General features: G+C 48.7%; 1 protein-coding gene across 4 annotated transcripts in view; it reads left to right on the forward strand.

The window, feature by feature from the left end:
• The window catches only part of TJP2 (tight junction protein 2), a 142,071-nt gene that overhangs the window by 107,041 nt on the left and 9,719 nt on the right, over positions 1-25,311 (forward strand). For all 4 annotated transcript variants that reach the window (XM_062208387.1, XM_062208386.1, XM_062208385.1 and 1 more), the window contains 12 exons: positions 3,507-3,610; positions 5,809-5,962; positions 8,942-9,050; positions 9,151-9,284; positions 9,881-9,947; positions 11,034-11,184; positions 12,772-12,880; positions 14,679-14,889; positions 15,459-15,646; positions 17,119-17,214; positions 17,870-17,949; positions 18,362-18,572. In XM_062208387.1, coding sequence (XP_062064371.1) covers positions 3,507-3,610; positions 5,809-5,962; positions 8,942-9,050; positions 9,151-9,284; positions 9,881-9,947; positions 11,034-11,184; positions 12,772-12,880; positions 14,679-14,889; positions 15,459-15,646; positions 17,119-17,214; positions 17,870-17,949; positions 18,362-18,572 — 1,614 coding nt within the window. The remainder of the gene's footprint in view (positions 1-3,506; positions 3,611-5,808; positions 5,963-8,941; positions 9,051-9,150; positions 9,285-9,880; positions 9,948-11,033; positions 11,185-12,771; positions 12,881-14,678; positions 14,890-15,458; positions 15,647-17,118; positions 17,215-17,869; positions 17,950-18,361; positions 18,573-25,311) is intronic.

Here is a 25,311-nt window from a genome sequence, read left to right on the forward strand (position 1 = left end):
ACTGGTCACAGCCCACAGAACTGATTTCAAGACCTGCTAATGAACTGTGACCTGCAATTGAAAAAGACATTGTCTGTATTATGAAAATGCCCTAGTCGTTGGCTGGTCTTAGCAAATCAAGGGAAAAAGGAGTGGTACAACATTTTATTCTTTCTTGGCTATTCTGTTCTCAGACTTGGAAATAATTAAGCAAAGTAAATTCCAGTTTATAAAAGAAAAAAAATAATACTGCGACCTTTTGCTAAGATAAATAGGCTGGCTATCACTGGATAGGATTACTTAAGGTTTAGGTTTTTTCCTTTTTTTCCCTCAAGATTTACTTATTTGTTTATTTAAAAGGCAGAGTGATGGGATTGAAGGCAGGAATCTTCCATCCACAAATGGCCAAAACTTCCAGGGTTGGGTCAAGGTGAAGCCAGAAGTCAGGAACTCGATCCCGGTCTCCCACGTGGGTGGAAGGGGCCCAGGTGCTCAGGCCATCATCTGCTGCCTTCCCAGGTGCATTAGCAGGGAGCTGGATTAGAAGCAGCAGCAGTGGCTTGAACCCCCATTCCAATGCATTTTGCCAGTGTTGCAAGCAGTGGCTTAACCTGGTGTACCACAATGCTGGCCTCAAGATTTCATCTTGAAAGAAATCTGACAGTAGACAACATATCGACATTTTATTAAGAGAAAATATCCATTCATAAGGGCAGTAATTGGATTTCATGGACATGGAATATTCTTGCTTGTAAATGACTTTGAAGCTTGGGCTAGGCATTGGGCGCAGCAAATGAGATGCTGCTTGGGATGCCTGCATCTCCTATTGAAGTGCCTGGTTCAAGTTCTCGCTTGATCCATCTCCTGTGACTACACCCTCTGAGAGCTGGCCAGCTAGTGCCCGAGACCTTGCCACCGCGTGGGAGACCTGGATTGCTTTCCTGGCTGCTGACTTTGGCCTGACCCAGCCCTAGCTGTTGCAGGCATTTGAGAGTGAACCAGCAGATGGAAGATCTCTCTCTATCTCTTTCTTTGACTTTATGCCTTGCAAATAAAATTTAAAAAAATTTTAAAAATCTTAAAAATGTCTTAGAGGGTAGTCAGTCAATTTTTTTCTCTAAGAAATACCCACTGTACACCAATAAACCTGTTTGAAAACTTAGCGTCAGTGCAGTTTTTAGGAGGGTAGAGGAATTGCTGGTAGAAGGACATCTCTCAGAGTTGCCAGTTTTGAGCTGTGCAGCTGTTTGGTGGAGGCCGGAGCTCCTGCCCCTCTTTTTGGATTGTAGCTTTCTGAAGGGGTTGGGATGCAATCTCAGTGCTTCTAACCTCTGTAGGGAGATCATCTGTGCTAACGAGTGGACTGTACGTCATTCCAGACTTATTTTAAAATCTACTTTGTGACTTTCCAAGTTACCCAGTTACTTTCTTGTCAATTAGAAGATTTTTTTTTTTTCAGTTCAAACAGCAAAAATATTTTGAATACCTGTTTTGAAACCTACTAGGTTGTAAAGCTTCTACAGAAGAACTGAAATTTATCCTTAAAATATGTATTTTTACAGAATTAGTAAGTAAAATGAGAATAGTCTGAATAGCATGGAAAATATTTTAAAGCACACGTACTTCATAAATGTGGTCCCTTTTGATAGAATTGAGAATGCGTTAACTCCCAAAGCTAAGCTGGTTTTAGTCCCCTGTTTTGTGTGCCCACTGGTCTGGAGACACTGAATGTCTTTCCGTGCCACACCTGACGTGTACGTTGTTACAGGAAGTGGTGTACTATTTGCAGCTCCTTCTCGTGGGCAGCCTCACTGGCAGCAGAGCACGGTTATGAAGATGTGCAGACCCGTTTTCTTCTTCCCGACATTTTATTTGGAAAATGTTGACTTTGTAGCAGGCACCCACTTAGCCTTCACCTAGTTTTGCCGGTTGTTAACTTTTTGCCACGTGTGCTTGCTTGCTTTCCCTTCTCCCGTTTTCCTCTTCTCTCTGCCCCTCCCCGCGCTGAGGTTTCCTTTTCTTTAAGAACCACTTGGGGCCGGCGCCGTGGCTTAACAGGCTAATCCTCCACCTTGTGGCACCGGCACACTGGGTTCTAGTCCCGGTCGGGGTGCTGGATTCTGTCCTGGTTGCCCCTCTTCCAGGCCAGCTCTCTGCTGTGGCCCGGGAAGGCAGTGGAGGATGGCCCAAGTCCTTGGGCCCTGCACCCGCATGGGAGACCAGGAGAAGCACCTGGCTCCTGGCTTTGGATCAGCACAATGCGCCAGCCGCAGCGGCCATTGGAGGGTGAACCAACGGCAAAAAGGAAGACCTTTCTTTCTGTCTCTCTCTCTCTCACTATCCACTCTGCCTGTCAAAAAAAAAAAAAAAAAAAAAAAAGAACCACTTGGAAGTAGGTTGCAGGAAACATCACGCATTCATGTGATGAAACATTTCATCACAGATCTCCCAAGGATAAGGTCATTTCTCCTGTGTCACCAGGATGCTGTTGTCACACTTCCGACAGTTAACACTGGTACGACCCTTGGGACAATGGCATCCCACACGCGAGGTCCAAGTCTAGCTCTGATCCGGATTCCAACTTCCTGCTAATGTGCAGCAGCTCAAATAGTTGTGTCCCTGCCTCCCACATGGGAGACCTAGATTGAGCTCCTGGCTTCGTCCTGGCCCAGCATTTGTGGGAGCAAACTGGTGGATGGAAACTCTTTACCCATCTATGTCTCTCTGCCTTTCAAAGAAAGTAAACAATGAATAATTTTTAAAATATAAGGGAACTAAAAAGTTTATGGAAAAAGTATATTATGAGAAAGCTGTATATGTATTTCAAAATTGGCACCAAAATAATCTTAACATTTAATTCCATTTTTCTGCAACTTTTTTTTAAAGATTTATTTTTACTTTATTTGAAAGTCTGAGTTACACAGAGAGAGAAGGAGAGGCAGAGAGAGAGAGAGAGAGAGGGAGAGGTCTTCCATCCACTGGTTCACTCCCCAATTGGCTGCAACAGCCGGAACTGTGCCGATCCGAAGCCAGGAGCCAGGACCTTCTTCCAGGTCTCCCACGCGGGTGCAGGTAACCAAGGACTTGGGCCTTCTTCCACTGCTTTCCCAGGCCACAGCAGAGAGCTAGATCTGAAGTGGAGCAGCTGGTGTTCGAACTGGCACCCATATGGGATGCCGGCACTGCAGGTGGCAGCTTTACCCTCTACGCCACAGCACCAGCCCCTCTGCAACTTTTAAAAGTCCCCTGGTGTAGTTTACTTTGAAATTGTTCCTGAATAATGTAGCACAGCCCCACCCCTGTGCTGGGTCAAGAATCATGGGAAGGTTCGTGCGTTGCATTTGACTTTTCTGTCTCAGCATCTACAGTGGTCTCTCTGCCTCTGTTTTGAAGAGGCCAGGTCAGCTCTCTCACAGAAGGTCCCATATCTAAAACTACGTTTTCCTAAGTATATTTTGCCACACGCCAGACTTTGTCATCTGTCCAGGTTGGTGACTCACGTGGATTTTCTTGTGCTTGTCTCCTAGAGTACGGCCTCCGGCTTGGGAGTCAGATCTTCATAAAAGAAATGACCAGGACGGGACTGGCAACTAAGGATGGCAACCTCCACGAAGGGGACATCATTCTCAAGGTGGGCTCCCGTGGCAGAGAGCACTCATGTAGGTGCTCAGGGCCTGCGCTCCTGGACCAAACACGGAGACTTAGTTGGGATGGGAGTTAGCATGGTGAGATGACTTTTATCAGAAAAAACAGGCTTGGAAATAAATTCGGCTGAATCAAAAGCACTGGTCTCTAAGAGAAAGCATCCAGCAGCACTCCCCCACTACTCGCCAAACACCTGTGGTTTACACACTTAATGCTGTGAAAGGGGCTGGGATTCAGGGATGGGTGAGAGTCAGAGCTAAGAGCACATGGGGGCTGGTGGCATGGCTCAACAGGCTAATCCTCCGCCTAGCGGCGCCGGCACACCAGGTTCTAGTCCCGGTCAGGGCGCCGGATTCTGTCCCGGTTGCCCCTCTTCCAGGCCAGCTCTCTGCTGTGGCCCGGGAAGGCAGTGGAGGATGGCCCAAGTCCTTGGGCCCTGCACCCCATGGGAGACCAGGAGAAACACCTGGCTCCTGCCTTCGGATCAGCACGGTGCGCCGGCTGCAGCGCGCCGTGCATGACGGCCATTGGAGGGTGAACCAATGGCAAAGGAAGACCTGTCTCTCTGTCTCTCTCTGTCCACTCTGCCTATCAAAAAAAAAAAAAAAAAAAAAAAAAAAAAAAAAGCACATGGGGTCTTTCAAGAAAGCTGCAGGCTGGAGAAAAGCGACCCTTCCACCTGGTCCGGAGTCAAGCCTGACTTCCCTTCTTTGAACTCAGACATGGCTTTATCAGACTGAAATGAAGAGATGCTGTGCCTCTGTCCTCCTGTGGCCCAGGACCATCCCCAGCCCTTGCCACAATGCCTCCCAGCACGTATCCTAGGCTCCTGTGGGCAAGGAGCTTGCAGGCTCCTGGGGAACTGTGAGAAGGTGCTAGGGTCTGACATTTCAAAGTAAAAGCTCATCCACTGAAAACACGTTGTACGGACAAAATAGAATACTATTAAGCCACAAGAAAGGATGGAATCTTGACATTTGGACAACATGGATGGAACTGGAAGTCATTATGCTAGAATAAGGCAGGCACAGAAAGAGAAGCAGAGCATGATCTCACTTGGATGTGGGGTCTGAGATTGGAATGTTTGTTAGCAAAGGCTGGGGGGTGGGGTGAGGAAGACTGGGAGAGGAGAAGGTTGATTGGCAGGCAGTTAGTTACAGTTGGAGAGGACCGAGAAGTTCTGGCATCCTGTATTCTGTATTGCACAGTAGGGTGAACCTATGTAACAATGATACCCTGAATATTTTTCCAGAAAAAAAAGCTAGGGAAAAGGATTTGTGATGTTTTTACCATAAAGACATGATACGTAAAAATAAACAAACAAAAAAACAAAAGACATGATACGTGTTTGAGGAGATAGATGTTTGCCATGATTTGAACATGACATAAGTATGCCTGGATGGAACCATCAGTGGTGTCCTATAAATGCATAGTTTTACGTGTCAGTTCTAAAGTCAAATGTAAAAAGTAAGCACAGCAATTGAGGCAGTGAAGTGCAACAGTGCAGAGCAGGGGAGACTCGATGATTTAACGCAGTGGTTCAGCAGTGTCTCTTCCGTCTCTAGGTCTTGCCCTCAGCCAACCTGCCTGAGTCACTGCTGCCCGTTTGCCTCACACCCTGCTGTTCACACTATATACAGACGTGCGAAGTCGCTTGTTCATGTCTGTGTTTAAAATCTACTAAGGTGTTCAGTCAAATGTACTTTGAATGGAGTACATACTACATACCATGGAAAAACTCCAGACTTACTCTGCTGCCTTCCCAGGTGCATTAGCAGGGAGCTGGATTAGCATTGCAGGTGGAGGCCTAACATACTACGCCGCAATGCCAGGCCCCTTCTGTGTCCATTTAAAGTTTAAGTTCCTGTTCCCTAAACTAGGGAAAAGTGAGAGGGAGAGTTGGTGGCATATGAGCATGGAATATTTAGTAATTTTTCTAAACCACAGTTATATAAGTTAGCAGAGTAACTTAGGTTCATTACAGCTCTTCCACACCTGTATTTGGAGTCAAGCATGCGCGTTATGTTTTATCTAAGGAAGAGTTTGTTTTTATTTTGTTAGTCATCCTCGAGCCTGTGTATCTTAAGTTTCTGAGCTTTGCCTTGTTGGAAGCGGGAAATGGGAATGTCTGCTCACTGTGAATAGTGGTGACTTATGACACTGTCATTTCCCATAAACTCACAGATCAATGGGACTGTCACTGAGAACATGTCTTTAACGGATGCTCGAAAACTGATCGAGAAGTCTAGAGGAAAGCTGCAGCTGGTGGTGCTGAGAGACAGCCGGCAGACCCTCATCAACATCCCATCACTGAATGACAGCGACTCGGAAATAGAAGGTAGAGGAGGGCAGGGGCTGGGCTCCCGGCCTGGGAAGGGAGGTCTGTGCTCCTGCAGTGCCAGCTCTGTGTGGCATCGCCATCTGCCCCCAGCGAAAGCTCCTTGTTAGACTTTATTTCCAAAACCTAAGTATCTGATTCTTACTTTCTTTTTAAGGTGCTTATTGGAATTAGGTTTCCTGTGTGACATTCTGGTGCACTTGGGAGTTCCCAGAGGATGCTTCACACGTCCACCAGAAGCAAAGTTTGTTAGTAGCAGGTGTCTGCTCCAGTAGAGCTAACCCTGTGTCAGTCATAGCACTTGCTGATGGCTCATTTTTACACACTAACTTGTGAGATTTTTTTTTTTAAATTGAAAGATGAAGTTGGAAACTAGCTGAAACATCTAGACATTGTAATAAAGAATGAATCAAAGTGACTACATAACATAAAATTCATTGGTTAACATTCTGTATAGCCTCTTTTTTTAAAAAACTATACATTACTTAAATATGAATTATATGAATACCACCTTATCCCTGTAAAAAGTACCCATAAAGCATATATATCCTCCTTAACCATCTGTGAGGGATCTTCAAAACTTTATGGAAAATATATGTTATGAAAAACCTATGCATAGATGGCAAAAATTTTTTTGTCCCAAAATAAACTTATATTTTAATTCCTTTTTTCCATGACCTTGTTGATGTGTCCCTGTACTATTGCTTTTGTGCAGGGATGTTAAGATAATATTAAGTTCTCAAGCTGTAAGGTAGGCTTTTGTTGATTTCTATAAAGAATGTCTGGGGTAGGGATTTAGCCTAGCAGTTTAAGACACCAGAGTCTTATGTTGAAGCACCTGGGTTTGATTCCTGGCTCTATTCCTGACTCCAGCTTCCTGGCAGTGCAGACCTAGGGAGGCAGTGGTGATGACTCAAGTATTTGGGTCCATGCCACCCACATGGGAGACACGGATTGAGTTCTCGGTTTTTGGGTAAAGCTGCCACCTGCAGTGCTAGCATCCCAAATGGGCACCAGTTTGGATCTCAGAAGCTCCGCTTCCAATCCAGGCCTCTTTTATCGCCTGGGAAAGCAGTGAAGGATGGCCCAGGTCCTTGGGCCCCTGTACCTGTGTGGGAGACACAGAGGAGGCTCCTGGCTTCAGATAGGTGCAACTCCGGTCGTTGTGGCCATCTAGAGAGTGAACCATTGGATGGAAGATTCTTTTTCTCTCCCCCTCTCCCTCTCCTCCTCCTCCTCCCCCTCCCTCCCTCCCTCTCTCTCTCTTTCTCTCCGCCTCTCTCTGCCTCTCTGTGACTCTGCCTTTCAAATAAATAAATCTTTTTTTTTTTTGGACAGGCAGAGTGGACAGTAGAGGGAGACAGAGAGAAAGGTCTTCCTTTTTGCCGTTGGTTCACCCTCCAATGGCCGCCGTGGTAGGCGCGCTGGGGCCGGCGCACCGCGCTGTTCCCATGGCAGGAGCCAGGTGCTTCTCCTGGTCTCCCATGAGGTGCAGGGCCCAAGCACTTGGGCCATCCTCCACTGCACTCCCTGGCCACAGCAGAGAGCTGGCTGGAAGAGGGGCAACCAGGACAGGATCGGTGCCCCAACAGGGACTAGAACCCGGTGTGCCGGCGCCGCAAGGCGGAGGATTAGCCTGTTAAGCCACGGCGCCGGCCTTTTTTTTTTTTTTTTTTAAAGTGAGTTGGTGGATTGGAGCTCTTTCAAATAAACCAAACCAAACCAAACCAAACAAAACAAAAAAACCACATTTTTAAAAGGATTTATTTATTTATTTGAGAGCTAGAGTTACAGACAGAGAGGGAGAGACAGAAAAGTCTTCCATCTGCTGGTTCACTCCCCAAATGGCCTGCAATAGCTGGGGCTGAGCTGATCTCAAGCCAGGAGCCAGGAGCTTCTTCCAGGTCTCCCATTTGGGTACAGGGCCCAAGCACTTGGGCCATTTTCCGCTGCTTTCCCAGGCACATTAGACAGCTGGATTGGAAGTGGAGCAGCTGGAACCCAAACTGGCACCCATATGGGATATTGGCGCTGCAGACAGAGGCTTAGCTTCCAACACCACAGCACCGGCTCCATAAACAAAAATGTTTAAAAAGAGAGTAGGGCATTTCTTTATAAAACCTTAAAACTCAGTTCACATCCAGTATATCCAAAGTCTCATCGCTTGGTCACTGTTGAGTGCAGTGCAGGTTAACCAAACAAGCATGAGAAGTAACCACAGCATGCTAGACATTTGTGATTTCCGTGCCACTGAGACAGTGGTCTGCAGCCCCAGCACCAGCATCCTTTGAGAGCTTGGTAGTATTGCAGAATCTCAGACTCCAACCAGGAGACTGTGTCCAACAAGATGCCCAGGTGACTTGGATGCACGTTAAGGTTTGAGAAACACTGGTCTGCACGCCTATGTGATTCAGTAGTTAAAGTGATAAAACTTATTATCTCTTTGAGGGGCAGCTAGACCCACAGAGAGAGACAAAGAGGAGAGATGTTCATTTGCTGTTTCAGCCCCTGTATGTCCACAACAGCCAGAAGAACCAAAGCCAGTAGCTCCATCCAGGTCTCCCATGTGGGTGTCAGGAACCCAACTGCTTGAGCCCATACTGCTGCATTCCAGGGTCTGCATTAGCCGGAAGCTGGAGTCAGCTGGGTCAGGAATGGAACCCAGGCACTCTGAGGTGGGGAGTACGTGTCTTAGCTGGTGTGGTAACAGCCAGCCTCAGTGCCCACCTCCAGTCATTGAATTGTGACACTTCAGTAACAGCTTTGATGGGAAGTAGTGTGGAAGAAAAAGATGCGGTTCTGAATTTGGCCTCCCGTTTATTAATTAATGCCTTTCCCCTAAAGCTATCGCGTTTATCTTCAGGGCAAGAAGGTCTGTTGAATTGGTAGTGCATGTTTCCCTCCCTAGACTTCCTATTTCCATGTTTTCCACCCAGCAGATAGTGTAATTTCTGGAACATGTCTTCTTTTTGAAACCAGATATCTCGGAAATAGAGTCAAACCGATCATTTTCTCCAGAGGAGAGACGCCAGCAGTATTCTGATTATGATTATCATTCATCAAATGAGAGGCTGAAGGAACGACCAAGGTAAGGGGATGTGCTTTTGCCCCAGCATATTCACTGTGATGTGCTCACCTACGGGTTCTGACTCTGAACTCCCAAGACGCTAACATGACGCCTGCTTAAGTTCAAGAGAGGACACGCCAAACAGATTGTCCAGGATGGGCGCCACCCCAACTCCGTTCACGTCCTCTGGGGAAGCTGCAGCTGTGGTTGTCACGGAGACCAGCAAGGAACCTAGGTACCAAGAGGAACCGCCAGGTGAGGCTTCCATACACATGCTTTGAACAACCACGTTCAGGGGTATGTGCTGGACCATGCAGAGGGTGTGGAAGGGGAGAAAAGAGAGATTATAAAAAGTCATTTTCATCAGAGGGAGAGATCCATGCTCATATAGAAGAGGCCTTCCTATCTCTGTCTTTTAACATTGAACAAATGTAAAAATGAGAACTTTTCCTCTGTGCTGGCAGTTAATCACCTTTGGTCTTATTTGATGAGTTAGGGTCCTTTTGTATCCTATCTACGGCCCTAACCCTGTCTCTCAACCCTGCCTACCCACAATTACCAGCACAGTTTTACTCACCCGTGGAGAGAAAGTACCACTATCTTCATGTCCTTGTGGTTATATGCCCTGCGTTTTAGACGTTTGTTTCTCGGCTCATTTGTTTTGAGAAGCCGTGGGCACCTGCTAATGCGCCAAAACTTAACTTCATCTTATAAGCTCCATTGTGTAGTTTGCTGTGCTAACTTGTAGCTGAGGTGCACACTTAATTTGTGTCTGGATTGTGTGATCTTTATTTTTAGAAATGAATAAATTCTATGCAGTTTGGTAACATTGGATGTTTTTCAATACACAGCTCCTCAACCCAAACCAGCCCCGAGAACGTTCCTTCGTCCTAGTCCTGAAGATGAAGCAATATATGGGTAAGTGTTGATTTCTCTTTCTTCCTCCATTCAGCTCTGTCTCCTTTGCTGAAATGTGGACGGATGTTCTGTCTTTATACCCTTGGATGTTGGTTTTGCATAGTAGCTGTCACTGTTAGCCAACAACCCCTATTGGTGTTTATGAGAAAGGGGAATTGCTTGTAGGAAAAACAAAATGTCAAAGTGGTGAACTTTGTGATGTGACTGTTGTTTGCTTGTCTATGTGTCTACATTTCCAGAATGTTCTTCTGAATATTTGTGTTTGCCAGATACGTAAGTCCCCAAAGGGAGCATTGTTGCTGAGCTCAGCTGCCCTGTCTTAACTGTAGCAGTGTGACAGCCCAGCTTGGAGGAGGGGACAAGTGACAGCCCTTGGCTCCGTGGCGTTCACACCAGTGGCCTCCTGAATTAGGGCCTACTTCCTCAGACGCTGGCTGTGCCTTTGTTTAACAAGAGCTGGGTGGTGGCATCAGGCTTTGAAAAACTCCTGACCCAAAAGTCGGATGGCTTCAATATTAGTCCTGACCCTGGCCTTCACTGGCTCTTTGGCCTTGAGTGAGCGGATGGGAACATTCTGTATTTCCATTTCCTCACCAATGATGGGAGCCCTGGTACTCACCTGTCTCAAAAAAGATCAAATCGTAGACTGCACGAGACCGATGAGAGAGAGCTGTGTGAAGTATGACTCAGTCCCTTTCATAAAGGAAATTTAATCTCCCTTGTGCTAATGTGGGTCCCTCCTTCTAAATAGTATTTCCTAGGGCCAGTGCTGTAGTGTAGTAGGTTAAGCTGCTTGCCTGTGATGCCTGCATCCAATATGGGTGCCTGTTAAAGTCCCGGATGCTCCACTTCTGATCCAGCTCGTTGCTAATGGCCTGGGAAAGCAGCAAAGATGACCCAAGTCCTTGAGCCCCTGCCAACCCATGTAGGGGACCCACATGAAGCTCCTGGCTCCTAGCATTGGCCTGGCCATTGCGTGCATCTGAAGAGTGAACCAGCAGATGGAAGATTCCTCTCTGTCTCTCTCTCTCATCTTAAAAAAAATGTATTTCCTATCTTTCCCTTCTGAAACTCATCCTGCTGCAGCCCTAATACCAAGATGGTGAGGTTCAAGAAGGGAGACAGCGTGGGCCTCCGGCTAGCAGGTGGCAATGATGTTGGGATATTTGTCGCTGGCATTCAGGAAGGCACATCGGCGGAGCAGGAAGGCCTGCAAGAAGGGGACCAGATTCTGAAGGTGAGGGAACCCCAGCCCTGTTTCTCAAAGTCACTTGGGAAGAGCAGCCTGTTCTGCTGCTGGGAGGAGGAGGTGGCGGGCTTGGGAGAATAGAGCACCTGTCAGTTAGCTGAGCTTTAGTGTGACGGGCCTTAGAATCCCTCCAATGTGTCCTGTGCTCCCAACCCGACGTCTGCGGGGATTGCCAGTCCCCGGAACCCTTGTTGTTCTTATTTGATTTTTTTCCATGTTTCTAACCAAAAGCACTAGGTCTTATCATTTTGGGTGTTTTGTTGTGTCCTCTTGAGGGAGTGCCCCGTAATTTAACAGAAGAGCGTGTTGGCATCAGACCGTATGATCTGAATGCTGACCTGACCTCTCATTAGCTCTGTGACCCTGGCTCACCTGAGACTCGGGTTTCTGTGTGTGCGCAGTGGGGCTAAGGACACCTGCTTCACGGGCACCTGGGGGAGATCAGAAGCAGTGACAGGGCAGCCAGCCGGGTTCCCGGCTCAGAGCAAGAAGGGCAGTGTCCTCCTTTCCCACTGCAAGATCACGGATGGCTGCCGTTCAGTGTGTTACTTACACCTGAAACTGTGCAGGAAAAGGAGTTTCTGCTTAATCCGATATCAGCATTTTTAAAGTTATTGTTGGTGTTAAAGAATTTTAAAAAATACTTTGCCATTTTATGAGATGCATCTAATGCTGCTTTTATTGACTTCAGAATAAACATCAAGAATGTCAAGTGTGATGTTTCTGTAACAACGTAGACGGCTGGGGACGGGTCTTAGCCTTTCTGCTTCCATGAAGTTGCAGTTCTGAAGTTTCTTTCCCTGTATAGCTTCCGCGGCCAGCCCGTGTGTAATGCACCTGGCGGTCTGGGAAGAGCTTCCAGGCTCAGTGGAGAAGGAGATAAGTTACCGGGTTCCGGAGGAAGCAGGCAGAGAGGGTTAAGACAGGGGTCATCTTCCTGCTCGGCACTCGGCCGCACCGTGCTAGTTCAGGTTGTGCTTCTGGAGCAGATCAAGGGCAAACCTCGGTCATGAGCTCTGCCAGAGCCTTCCAGGGAAATTCTAGACTCTTCTTCACGCTATTTGGGATCCTGGGGGACTCGGTGTCCCCGCGTGAACCTTGTGGGAGCACCTGCGCCTACAAAAATGCCACTCCCCAGATGCCCCTGATAAATACCGCAGTGCCAGCTCAAGCCTCTCTCCTCTTGCCAGGTGTGCAAGTAGGCACGTGTGTGCTTGCTAACTAGTGCAACGCTGTGGGATGTGAGCGTGACTTTGGGAACTGCCCATTGAGGTTGAAGGATGAACTGTTGCTGTAGTATGCAAAAACATAAGGGTGTATGGAGAAAGTAGTGAGTTCACTGGCTGCTCGGCCTCATAGCTCTCTCTGAGTTGTTAACAGCAGGGGCCACAGGGTCAGGGCGTGCTCGGCGTCTGTACTGGGTGCACACCTAGGGTGTGGGGTCAACACCCTGAGGACTTCTTCACCTTGCGGGTTTGTTCTGGGCAGGTCTTGGTGGAAGCAAACAGGAAGCTCAGAAGGTGCCTCGCTGCATATTTGTTTTCTGTTTATTCTCTGCTTTTCCTTTCCCCCCAGGTGAACACTCAGGACTTCAGAGGGCTGGTTCGGGAGGATGCTGTTCTCTACCTGTTAGAAATCCCCAAAGGTGAAACGGTGACCATTTTAGCTCAGAGCCGAGCTGATGGTGAGCTTTGGTTTGTTGGGGCAAGTGGGAAGGATAAAGAGTTGTCTTGGGACCAGCATAGGCAAATCTGGGTATTAAAAAATCGAAGTGGATCTTAACACCTGATTGTTGTGGGGTCACAGGTGTGCAGAGAAATTTGGGCTGACATTTAATTTTATATAAAAATTTTTTCTGTGCACCCACTGAATTAGTTTCACTGGTTGTGTCAGTTTGCAGTAAAACTGCTTTTCTGAGTAGTGATCCATCCTGTAGCTCTGCCTGAGGTGTTCTTGAGCTTCTGTATGACAGGTGCAAAGGGCCCTGGCTGCTGTTGACTCCCACCTGAACCCTGCACACTCTGGACAGTTACATCCCCTTTCAGGCCTTGTTCTTTTTCTCTTCTCTTCTCTTCTTTTTTTTTTTTTTTTTTTTTTTTTAGATCTTGTTTATTTTTCTGAGAGGTAGAGTTACAGACAGACAGAGGGAGAGACAGAGAGAACGGTCTTTCATCCACTGGTTCACTCCCCAAATGACTGCAATGGCTGGAGCTGGGCCAATCCAGGACCAGGAGCCAGGAGCTTCTTCCGGGTCTCCCACATAGGTGCAGGGGCGCAAGCACGTGGGCCATCTTCTGCTGCTTTCCCAGGCCATAGCAGAGAGCTGGATCGGAAGAGGGGCAGCTGAGATACGAACCAGCGCTCCTATGGGATGCCGGCACTGCCTGCTGTGCCATAGTGCTGGCCCCCAAGCCTTGTTCTTATCTGTGCCATGAGGGGGTGGTGTCTTCCTCATGTGGTTCTCAGTGCTGATTGGCAGCGGTATTTGGATTCTGCAGAGAAATGGCATGAATAGGAGACACTGGTGCCAACAGGAGATAAAGTGCTTTATTATGAGTGATTAATTGCTTGCATGCAGAGGCTGGCAGATCCCAAGCTCTTCAGAGTGAGCTGGCGAGCTGGAGACCCTGGAAAGCCAGTGATTGGCTGATTGATTGACTTATTCATAAAGATTTTATTTATTTATTTGAAAGGCAGAGTTAGAGAAATAAAGAGACAGAGAGGTAGAGAGAGCTTTTCCAGCCTCTGTTTATTCTGCAAGTTTCTGCGATGGCTGGGGGCTGGGCCACTCAGGAGCCAGGAGCCTCCTCCGGGTCTCCCATGAGGGTATTAGGGGCCCAAGCCCTGAGCCATCTTCCACTGCCTTCCCAGGCCAGTAGAGCTGGATCGAAAGAGGAACAGTCAGGACTCGAATTGGTGTCCCTATGGAAAGCCAGCGTCATAGGCAGCAGCTTAACCTGCTGCGTCACAGAGCCAGCCCTGGGCCAACGATTGAGTTCTGCTCCGAGTCCCAAGGCCTGGGGACCACCAGAGCCCCTGGTGTATTTCTAGCCTGAAGGCACACAGAAAGCCATCGTCCCAGTTCAAAGGCCATCGGGCAGGACAGGTAGTTCTCTTATTCAGGATGCGGGTTTCCTCCAATCAGGCCTTCGACCCCCTGGAGGAGGCCCACACACTTCTGGGAGGGCCGTCTTCTTGGTTCCGCCTACTTGCTTAGGTGCCGCTCTCATCCAGAAACCCTCCTGGGGGCCCAGAGTGACACTGGAGCCAGTATCTGGGTGCACCCCATGACCCGGGCAAGGTGACACAGAGCATGAACCATCACAGTCACGCCTCAAGCTGGTTACTCGTCCTTCCTCCCGCCGGGCCTATGCATGGTGCTGGCGGAATGGAGGGGTGGGGAGGGGGTGGTTGGAGACGGGGGCGCCCACCCCTCAGGATGTGCAGTCGCACTGAGTGCAGCCCTGGCTTCTGTCTTTCAGTGTACCGAGACATCCTGGCTTGTGGCAGAGGGGACTCGTTTTTTATAAGAAGCCACTTTGAATGCGAGAAGGAGACTCCGCAGAGCCTGGCCTTCGTCCGGGGCGAGGTCTTCCGGGTGGTGGACACGCTCTATGACGGCAAGCTGGGCCACTGGCTGGCCGTGAGGATCGGCAACGAGCTGGAGAAAGGCCTGATCCCCAACAAGAGCAGGTACCTGAGGTCCCCCCTGGGCGCTGCCCCCACAGAGACCAACACACTCTTCTCTCTCCCCACCTGCCACACACCCAGGGAGAGCCCCTGGGACTTGATAATCTGACCTCTGCTTCTCAAAGGAGGGGAGCGCCCTGAGCCATAGCCACCTGGGCTGGGGTGCAGTGTGCAGCTTCCTGGGGCTGGTTGCTGCACTTGGCTAGGTTGGACCAGTTTCCTGAGGGGGGCGCTGTCTTGGCTGGCGCACAGGTGGGCGCTGAGCGGCCACAGCTCACCTCTGGGGAACAAGGCATCCTCATCCCGTGGACACAGTGCCGGAGCCTGGGAGTGATGCCTGTGGGTGCCGTAGGCCTCTGTGGCAGGACGAGCCAGAGGTGGCGTTGTGACAGAGCTCCTTCCAGTGGGAGCCAGAGACCCACACCTTGCCCCGTGTGCAGGTGGAAGTGAGGGTCGAGACTTCGCCTCTGCGGGGCCGCGTCTTCGCTCCACGAAGTGCACGGTGGCATGGACTCGATTGCCTCAATGACACGCACACCTGCTGCCTTTCTGACGCTGGTTTCTTCCCTCAGAGCTGAGCAGATGGCCAGTGTTCAGAATGCCCAGCGAGACAACGCTGGGGACAGGGCCGACTTCTGGAGGATGCGGGGCCAGAGATCCGGGGTGAAGAAGAACCTGAGGAAGAGCCGGGAAGACCTCACAGCTGTCGTGTCTGTCAGCACCAAGTTCCCGGCCTACGAGAGGGTTTTGCTGCGAGAGGGTGAGGAAGCCCGGGGCGGGGAGGCGATAACCCGCTGGGCTGGGCGCCTGTTTTGCTTCATTTTCAGATGGTCGTATCAGCTTCTCACTTCTCTGCATCACTCGGGCCAAGAGCAGGTTACACAGTTGGAATCGAATGCTAGTGAGGAGCCTGACTTAGAAGAAAATGAGCCGTTCAGGCTCCTAAATGGAGGCCTGTTTCTACAAGCTAAACAGATTTTTAATGCTACTGAAACTTCATTCCGAAGTTTCTGTTATCCTTAGCAAAGTTTATCTTAAAAAAAAAAAAATGTTAGGGCCAACGCTGTGGCGCAGTGGGTTAAAGCCCTGAGTTGAAGCTCCGGCATCCCATCTGGGCGCCAGTTCTAGTCCCAGCTGCTGCTCTTCCAATCCAGCTCTCTGCTGTGGCCTGGGATGGCAGTGGAGGATGGCCCAAGTCCTTGGGCTCCTGTGCCCACGTGGGAGACCCGGAAGAGGCTCCTGGCTTCGGATTGGTGCAGCTCCAGCCATTGCGGCCATCTGGGGAGTGAACCAGTGGATAGAAGACCTCTCTCTGTCTCTACCTTGCTCTCTGTAACTCTGTCTTCAAATAAATAAATCTTAAAAAAAAAAATGTTAAGAGGGAGCCAGCTTTGTGGCACAGTGGGTCAAGCTGCTCCTTGCAATGCCGGCATCCCATATTGGAGCGCATGTTCAAGTCCCAGCTGTTTTGCTTCTGATCCAGCTCCCTGCTGATGTGCCTGGGAGGCAGCAGATGGTGGCTCAAGTACTTGAGCCCCTTCCACCCATGTAGGAGACCCAAATGGAGTTCCTGGCTGCTGGGTTTGGCCTGGCACAGCCCTGGAGTCATTTGGGAAGTGAACCAGAAGATGGAAGATATCTCTCATTCTCTGTCTGTCTCTGTCTGTCTGTCTCTCTCTCTCTCTCTCTCTCTCTCTCTCTCTCTCTGTTATTCTGCCTTTCAATTAAATAATGAGTCTTTATAAAATAAAAAAGAAGATGAGGGTTTGGACATTTGGTGCAGCAGTCAAGACACCACTTGGGATACTGGCATCCCACATTGGAGTGCCTAGGTTTGAGTCCTAGCTCTGCTCTGGATTCCAGCTTCCTGCTAATGCATACCCCGGGAGGCAGCAGGTGATGGCCCAAGTCACCTGGAATGGAAACCAGGTTGAGTTCCTGGCTCCTGGCTTCTGCCTGGCCCAGCCTTAGAGCTGCTGTGGGCCTTTGGGTAGTAAACCAGTGGATGGGAGATTTCTATCTGCCTGACTCTGTCTCTCTGACTTTCAAATAAATAAAAACTTAAAATATAAATAAAAATAATGAGGGGAAGGCATTTTCTTCACAAATGAACTGGATTGAACTGTTAGGGGAACACAATATCTTTCATTTAGTTGTGTTAGTATCAAAACTTCTTATCTTAGCAGCTGGGCAAGTGTATGTGCACTGATGGCCTTTCTTGTCTCATTTCAGCGGGTTTCAAGAGACCTGTGGTCTTATTCGGGCCCATAGCAGATATAGCGATGGAGAAACTGGCAAACGAGTTACCTGACTTTTTTCAAACTGCTAGTAAGTCTCTCTGTGATTTTTTTTTCCTTTCAAAATTTTTGTTTTAGAAAAATGTCTAGTATACAGAAAGGAGGAAGGAATAATGGGCGTCCATATCCCATCCCTTGGAGTCCCTGGTGGTTAACATTTTGCGTGCTGCCCTGGTCCATAGACACCTGCTGGGGGTGAGTGTTGTGGTGCAGTGAGTTAAGCACTGCTTAGGACTTCTGAATCCACCTTTGTTTTCAATCCAGCTCCTTGCTAATGTGCCTGGGAAGGCAGCAGATGATGACTCAAGTACTGGGTCCCTGCCACTCATGTGGGAGACCAGGATGGAGTTCCCGGCTCCTGGCTTTGGCCTGGCCCAGCCCCGGCTATTGGGGGCATTTGGACAGTGAACCAGCAGCTGGAAGTTCTCTCTTCCTCTCTGGGTCTCTCTGTCTTTTCTTGTGCCATTCAGATAACTTAATTTTGTTTCTTGCTGAACTGAGTTCAAGCGTCTGGTCTCATAGGACGCTCCCTCTTGGCTGGCCTCATCATTAGATGTTGGTTACATGGGACGTATGGATGAGAAGGCACCCGAAGTCAGGTGTCCCATCCGTGCTGGTGCTCAGTTGGAACATTTGGTCATCACTCATTTCTTAAAAATTGCTTCGCTTCATTTTTGCTTTTGCAGAAACAGAACCCAAAGATGCAGGATCCGAGAAATCCAGTGGAGTGGTCCGGTTAAATACTGTGCGGCAAATTATTGAACAGGTGAGGAGAAAATACACCCACAGGCTGGGCGGTCAGAACTGGATCATCGTTTGCCAAAGTTTCTCTTGGAATCAGATCTGCACTTGAAAAATCAGTTTTCATTTAACAGTGTTCATGCTAAACAGTGAACCATAAATGCAAGCTGTTTCAGTGTGTGGGAACCTGTTCGTGTTATATCACAGCTTAGCTTTTTCTGGAGTTCTCAGCTTTACCAGATGACCTGCTCGCTCTGTATCAGAAGTCCTAGCACACTGAAAATACACAAGTGGACACAGTGTGCAAGCAGGTGTTCCGTACTTTTTGGATTCAGTTTGCAGGGTTTATCTGATGCAGCCTTCGCCCATTCAAACAAACTCTGTGCCGCGGCAGTGCATAGGTGCCCACTCACGTGACTTTCTTCCATCTGCAACAGGATAAGCACGCACTGCTGGATGTGACGCCGAAAGCTGTGGACTTGCTGAATTACACGCAGTGGTTCCCGATTGTGATATTTTTCAGCCCGGATTCTAGGCAGGGCGTCAAAACCATGAGACAGAGGTTGAGTCCCACATCCAACAAAAGCTCCCGGAAGTTGTTCGATCAAGCGAACAAGCTGAGAAAATCGTGTGCACATCTGTTTACAGGTGCGTGGCATTTCAGATGTAGCCTCTGTGCCCTCTAGGGAGGAATAGAGAGTGCAAGATTGGAGGAGATAGGAAAATAATTGGAATGGATAATTTGAATCCTATTCATGACTCTTGAAAAAATAAAGTTAATCCTGTAAAACAGATGTATTAAACTCAGGGTGTTTGTATTTCCAGCATTGTAATTTTACTGTTTGAAAATGGGAGTAAGGGTCTATGATGTAGTGACAGTTGGTCATTTTGAGGAGGCTCAGATTTACTATGGGGCTGTAGGCTAATGCTGCTGAACCTCACCTCTGCGTAGGTGATCGCTGTTCTCTGCTTTCCATCAACCCACGCACAAACTTCCAGAGGGATAGGAACTTGGTGGCAGTGTTGTTGTTTTGTTTTGTTTTGTTTTGACAGGCAGAGTTAGACAGTGAGAGAGACAGAGAGAAAGGTCTTCCTTCCATTGGCTTACCCCCCAAGTGGCCGCTACGGCCGGAGCGCTGTGCCAATCCGAAGCCAGGAGCCAGGTGCTTCCTCCTGGTCTCCTATGCGGGTGCAGAGCCCAAGCACTTGGGCCATCCTCCAGTGCCTTCCCAGGCCACAACAGAGAGCTGGACTGGAAGAGGAGCAACTGGACAGGTTCTAGTCCCAGTTGGGGCTAGAACCTGGGGTGCTGGCACCACAGGTGGAGGATTAGCCTAGTGAGCCACGGCAGTGTTTTAAAATATCTCCAAAATAGACCCTGAAGCACTGTGGCTATTGAGTGATTTACGGTTGTATTACTCTTTCTCTCTAGACGTGATAGTATTGCAATTGTGTTTTAAAACAGAGTGCACTTGCCTTCTAGGGATACATCCTAAATAAAATATTTATAGCTGATTAATATGATGTCTGGAATTTGCCTAAGTAATCTGTAGTGAGTGCAGTTGACGGGGCATAGATCAGACGAGACTGGTCAAGAATGGCAGTTGTTCGTGAGGAATGGGAGTTCGTTCATCTGTTCTCTCTGCTTTTTACATATGCCTAGTTTTCTATAAGGAAACTCATGAAAGCAAAATGGTCTATGGTTGTGACATATGTGAGTAATTGAGCATGTGCACTCCCTTTATGAGTGACAGGCACTGTGAGTGGGGGATAATTATGTGTTACAGAGGGTAACATACACTTTTTAGCCATGCTGTGCTCTGTTTCGTGGGAGGAATGTGAGGCGTTAGACAGTGATAGCTCCTCCAAGTGCAGAGCAGTTGTCAACTTGTTAGCATATAGCTCCTACGGGGGAGGAATGACTATGTGTCCACACTGGACTTTTATTGTTGCTTGGCTTTTCATGTTAAGGGGAGAGCGCTGCTTACCACTGTAGTGAAATACAGTAACAGAGATACGTTAACTTTACTGTGAGAGAGAAAGTGATCCATTGTAAACCAGGTTTCTCTGAATGTAGCTTTACGGGGTTGTGCTTTTGGTATATTTATATATATATATAACTTTGTCTTCTTACTACTAGTACTAATTGTTATTATTATGATAGTATTATCATAGCAACACCAAAGTAGGGGTACAGCTCTTCATGTGTGCCAGACAGCTGTAAGGAAGATCCAGCAACTTTTTTTTTTTTTTTTCTGACAGGCAGAGTTAGACAGTGAGAGAGAGATATACAGTGAGAGAGACAGAGAGAAAGGTTTTCCTTCCGTTGGTTCACCCCCCAAATGGCCGCTACGGCCAGCACGCTGTGCCGACCTGAAGCCAGGAGCCAGGTGCTTTCTTCTGGTCTCCCATGCAGGTGCAGGGCCCAAGCACTTGGGCCATCCTCCAGTGCCTTCCCGGGCCACAGCAGAGAGCTGGACTGGAAGAGGAGCAACCGGGACAGAATCTGGTGCCCCAACTGGGACTAGAACCTGGGGTGCCGGCGCTGCAGTCAGAGGATTAGCCAAGTGAGCCGCGGCGCCGGCCAGATCCAGCAACTTGTGCATATTCATACATCTTGGGGATGGCTGAGCCCAGACTCTGACTGGATCCATTAACTCTTGTACTGAAAGGGATTGTATGCAGGTTGATTGCCCATTGTCTGAACTATTGGGACCAGCATTATTTCAGATTTTGCATATTGAGGGGATTTTGGAATATTTGCATGATACATAATAAGATATCTTGGGGATGAGATCCAAGTCTCAACACAAAATTCATTTAAGTTTGATATAATCATTATACATATAACCTGAAGATAATTTTAATAACGTTGTGCATGAAATGAAGTTTTATCATGTGGAATTTTCCACTTGCAGTGTCAGACTGGAGAACATTTTGGGTTTTGGATTTTCAGAGTAAAGATGTTCAGAAGGTAACACTCTGACTGATGACTGGTAAGGGCCTCCCTTGAGCATTGACCTGGGGGTCCCTGCACAGATGGGAATCAGGAAGGGCTGTCATGAGTTGTGGAGGAAGAACCAAGCAGAAGGAGGCTGGAGAGAAAGCAGAGCAGGCAGACAGTAGCCCAGCGACTGTGGCCACTTCCCTTAGCCAGTCCTGGGTGGCGTCGTGTGCTCTTGGAGTATCAGCCGCTCACAGGAACTGCGCCAGTCAGATGAAGACCTGGAGAGGCCCATGTGTGTGGGAGAGAGTTTAGCAGCTCCTCCCTTAGCTCCGTGACCCAGTACCAAGATGCTCAAAGGTGCAGTCTCATAGTCCAGCTCTGTGTGCCTTGGGCCAGCATCAGGCTTAGCTAACAGGCAATGCGCTCACGTCTGTAATGCTCACTAGCACTGCGTGTGGCACATCATGCCATTTCTTGCGTGTTCCAAGCAGGAAGTTGAGAGTTGTGGGTTAACCATACTCAGAGGTTGGAATGGACATACATACTGTGAATGAACACAGAGTTTCATCTAGAACTTTGTTTTTCTTGTTTGTTTATTTGAAACGTAGAGTTACAGAGAAAGAGAGATGGAGAGAATCTTCCATCTGCTGGTTCATTGCTCACATGGCTGCAAAAGCCAGGGCTGTGCTAGGCTGATGCCAGGAGCCAGGAGCTTTGTCTGGGTCTCCCTCGTGGGTGCAGAGGCCCAGGGACTTGAGCCATCTTCCACAGCTTTGCCAGGCACATCAGCAGGGAACCAGATTGGATATGGAGGAGCTGGGACTTGAACCAGCGCCCATGTAAAATGCTAGTGCAGCAGGCTGTGGCTTCATCTGCAATGCCATAGCACTGGCCCCTTGTGTAGAACCTTGAATTGGCCCCATCTCGCCATAGCTCCTTTGTAGAATTGTGCAGTCTTCAGGATATGTGGGACAGGGTGGTTGGCAACTTGGATCAGCAAGCCCCAGTTTTCTGCCCAGTCATCTCCTACAAAATTCTTTCATATTTCTCTCTCTCTTTTTTTTTGACAGGCAGAGTGGATAGTGAGAGAGAGAGAGAAAGGTCTTCCTTTTTGCCGTTGGTTCACCTTCCAATGGCCGCTGCGGCCGGTGCATCATGCTGATCCGAAGCCAGGAGCCAGGTGCTTCTCCTGGTCTCCCATGCGGGTGCAGGGCCCAGGGACTTGGGCCATCCTCCACTGCACTCCCGGGCCATAGCAGAGAGCTGGCCTGGAAGAGGGGCAACCGGGATAGAATCCGGCGCCTCATCCGGGACTAGAAATTTCTTTCATATTTCTAAGTTTGCTCCCCAAAGCTGCACCAACAGCCTCGCCAAGCTCTTTTATTAACCTCCTATCCTGCCCAGCCTGACCAGGTTGTGACTTGATGGTGTGTGCCAGGCCATGGCCATAAGTATTAGTTTTCAGGGATGGACATTGTGGTGCAGCAGGTAAGGAAGCCACTGTCCGAAACTCCTGAAACCCATATCAGAGTGCTGAAGATGGAGTCCTGCCTCCACCTCCACTTCCGATCCAGCTCCCTGCTGATGCTCCTGGGCAGCAGCGGATGATAACTCAGGTACTTGAGTCCCTGCCACCCACATGGGAGACCTGGATGGAGTTCCTAGATCCTGGCTTCTGCTAGGTGTAGCCCCAGCTGTTGGAGGCATTTGGGAAGTGAAGCAGCAGATGGGAGATTTCTCTTTTCTCTGTATTGTTCTGCCTTTTTTTATTATTATTATTATTATTATTATTATTATTATTATTATTATTATTAGAAAGATTTGTTTATTTGAAAGTCAGAGTTACAGAGAAAGAGATCTTCCATCTGCTGGTTTATTCCCCAAATAGCTACAGCAGCTAAGGCTGGCCAGGGTGAAGCCAGCAGCTTAGAACTCCATTCAGGTCTCCCACATGGGTACAGGGGCCCAAGTATTTGGCCGTCTTCTGCTGCTCTCCCAGGAGCATTAGCAGGAAGCTGGATCTCAGGTGGAGCAGCTGGGACTTGAACTGGTGCTCTTGTGGGCTGCCATGTCGCAGGGGGTGACTTAACCTGCCGTACTACAACACTGGCGCCATTCTGCCTTTCAAGTAAGTAAAAAAGAATTAACTTTTTTTTTTTTTTTTTTAAAGAAAACACTGGTTTGAGCAGTAGAACCTATAGGCAGAACTAATATTTTGTGTTTTTAATGATTTTTTTTATATCTTTTTTTTTTTTTTTGACAGGCAGAGTGGACAGTGAGAGAGAGACAGAGAGAAAGGTCTTCCTTTTGCCGTTGGTTCACCCTCCAATGGCCGCCGCGGTAGTGCGCTGCGGCCGGCGCACCGCGCTGTTCCGATGGCAGGAGCCAGGTGCTTCTCCTGGTCTCCCATGGGGTGCAGGGCCCAAGCACTTGGGCCATCCTCCACTGCACTCCCTGGCCACAGCAGAGAGCTGGCCTGGAAGAGGGGCAACCGGGACAGGATCAGTGCCCCGACCGGGACTAGAACCCGGTGTGCCGGCGCCGCAAGGCGGAGGATTAACCTGTTGAGCCACGGCGCCGGCCTGTGTTTTTAATGATTTTAAATTTACGGCTTTTTTTGTGAATCCGTGAGAATCACCCGTGCTGTTTGGGGAGCACAGAGATCTGAAGTGAAGGATTGGGATGCATGTAGTCTCTTAGGGCTCCGTATCTTTTTCTTATTTCAGGGCAGCAAGAATCTCACAGTCAAGTATTTAATTACGACGACGATATTATTAAAATACCTCTTATAAGCTTGACGTAGTTCTCTATTCAACGTGAGCAACTTTGCTTTGAGACTTGCACAAGAGTATGTGAATTATCAGAAAGAGTTAACATGTTAGCGATGCCTCCCCACTGTCAGAAATTTACTGTAAATAGGTTTCCATGTCACGAAATTGTGATTTTTTTATTTTTTGACAGGCAGAGTAGACAGTGAGAGAGAGACAGACAGAAAGGTCTTCCTCTTCTGTTGGTTTACCCCCCAATGGCCACTATGGCCAGCACACCGTGCTGATCCAAAGCCAGGAGCCAGGTGCTTCTCCTGGTCTCCCATGTGGGTGCAAGGCCCAAGCACTTGGGCTATCCTCCACTGCCTTCCTGGGCCACAGCAGAGAGCTGGACTGGAAGAGGGGCAACCGGGACAGAATCCGGCACCCCGACCGGGACTAGAACCTGGGGTGCCGGCGCCGCAGGCGGAGGATTAGCCTATTGAGCCGCAGCGCCGGCCAAAAATTGTGATTTTATTTTTTTAAATGAAGTTGGAGTTACATGTCCTCTTGGGGCCTTTGAAGCCCTTAGTTCACAGTTTAAAGATGACTGAAGTGCAGTTATGTCCACAGACACTCAGGTGGGCAGACTTTGTGTTGAATTGTGGGATTTTAATTCCTGGTGCCCAAGGGAGAGTAGAGAGTGCCCTTGGGCTCCCGAGGCTTTCACCCAAGGCAGTGGCAGAGCTCAGTATCTCACTTTCTGGGATTTGGGAGACACATTAAGCCTGTCCAGGGAGACATGGGCCTAGGCCGGAGGTTGGACATGACATGTGATTAAGGAATGCTGCTTGAAGTCAAGGAATCTGGGGAGCCTCATGAGCAAAGCCAAAGGAAAGGTGCCAGCTCTGTGGCACAGTGGGCTAAGCCTCTGCCTGTGGTGCCAGCTTGCCATGTGGGTGCCAGTTCCTGTCCCGGCTGCTCCTCTTCTGATCCAGCTCCCTGCTATGGCCTGGGAAAGCAGCAAAAGATGGCCCTGCACCCATGTGGGAGACCCGGAAGAATCCCCAGCTCTTGGCTTTGGCCTGGCCAAGTCTGCCCACTGCAGCCATTTGGGGTATGAACTAGCGAGTGAAAGATCTCTCTCTCTCTCTCTTTTCCTCCTTCTGTCTGTAAGTCTACTTCTCAAATAAATAATAATTTTAAAAATAAAAAAAAAAAGAGTCTAAGGAAAGCAGCATCTTGGCTGGGTGCTGGCTTGTTACAAGGTCAGGTGGGGGAGTTGGGGCTGCTGTAAGTGGGGCTTTGGACACTAGCTGCTTGTGACGCACGTATGTTTTTTGTTCATGGACTTGATGGTTCATGTGAACTCGATAAAAGGTTTTGTGACTTTATTCATCTTATCAAGGGGCACAAAACTGTTTTTTGAATTTCATGAATGGTCCTTTTAACTTGTGTTTTCTTTTTTTTTTTATTTTTTTTGACAGGCAGAGTGGACAGTGAGAGAGAGAGAGACAGAGAGAAAGGTCTTCCTTTGCCGTTGGTTCACCCTCCAATGGCCGCCGCAGCTGGCGCGCGGCGGCCGGCGCACCACGCCAATCCGATGGCAGGAGCCAGGTGCTTATCCTGGTCTCCCATGGGGTGCAGGACCCAAGTACTTGGGCCATCCTCCACTGCACTCCCTGGCCACAGC

Source organism: Lepus europaeus, chromosome 12 (assembly GCF_033115175.1).
Source record: "Lepus europaeus isolate LE1 chromosome 12, mLepTim1.pri, whole genome shotgun sequence".
In the NCBI taxonomy this organism is placed as follows: Eukaryota; Metazoa; Chordata; class Mammalia; order Lagomorpha; family Leporidae; genus Lepus; species Lepus europaeus.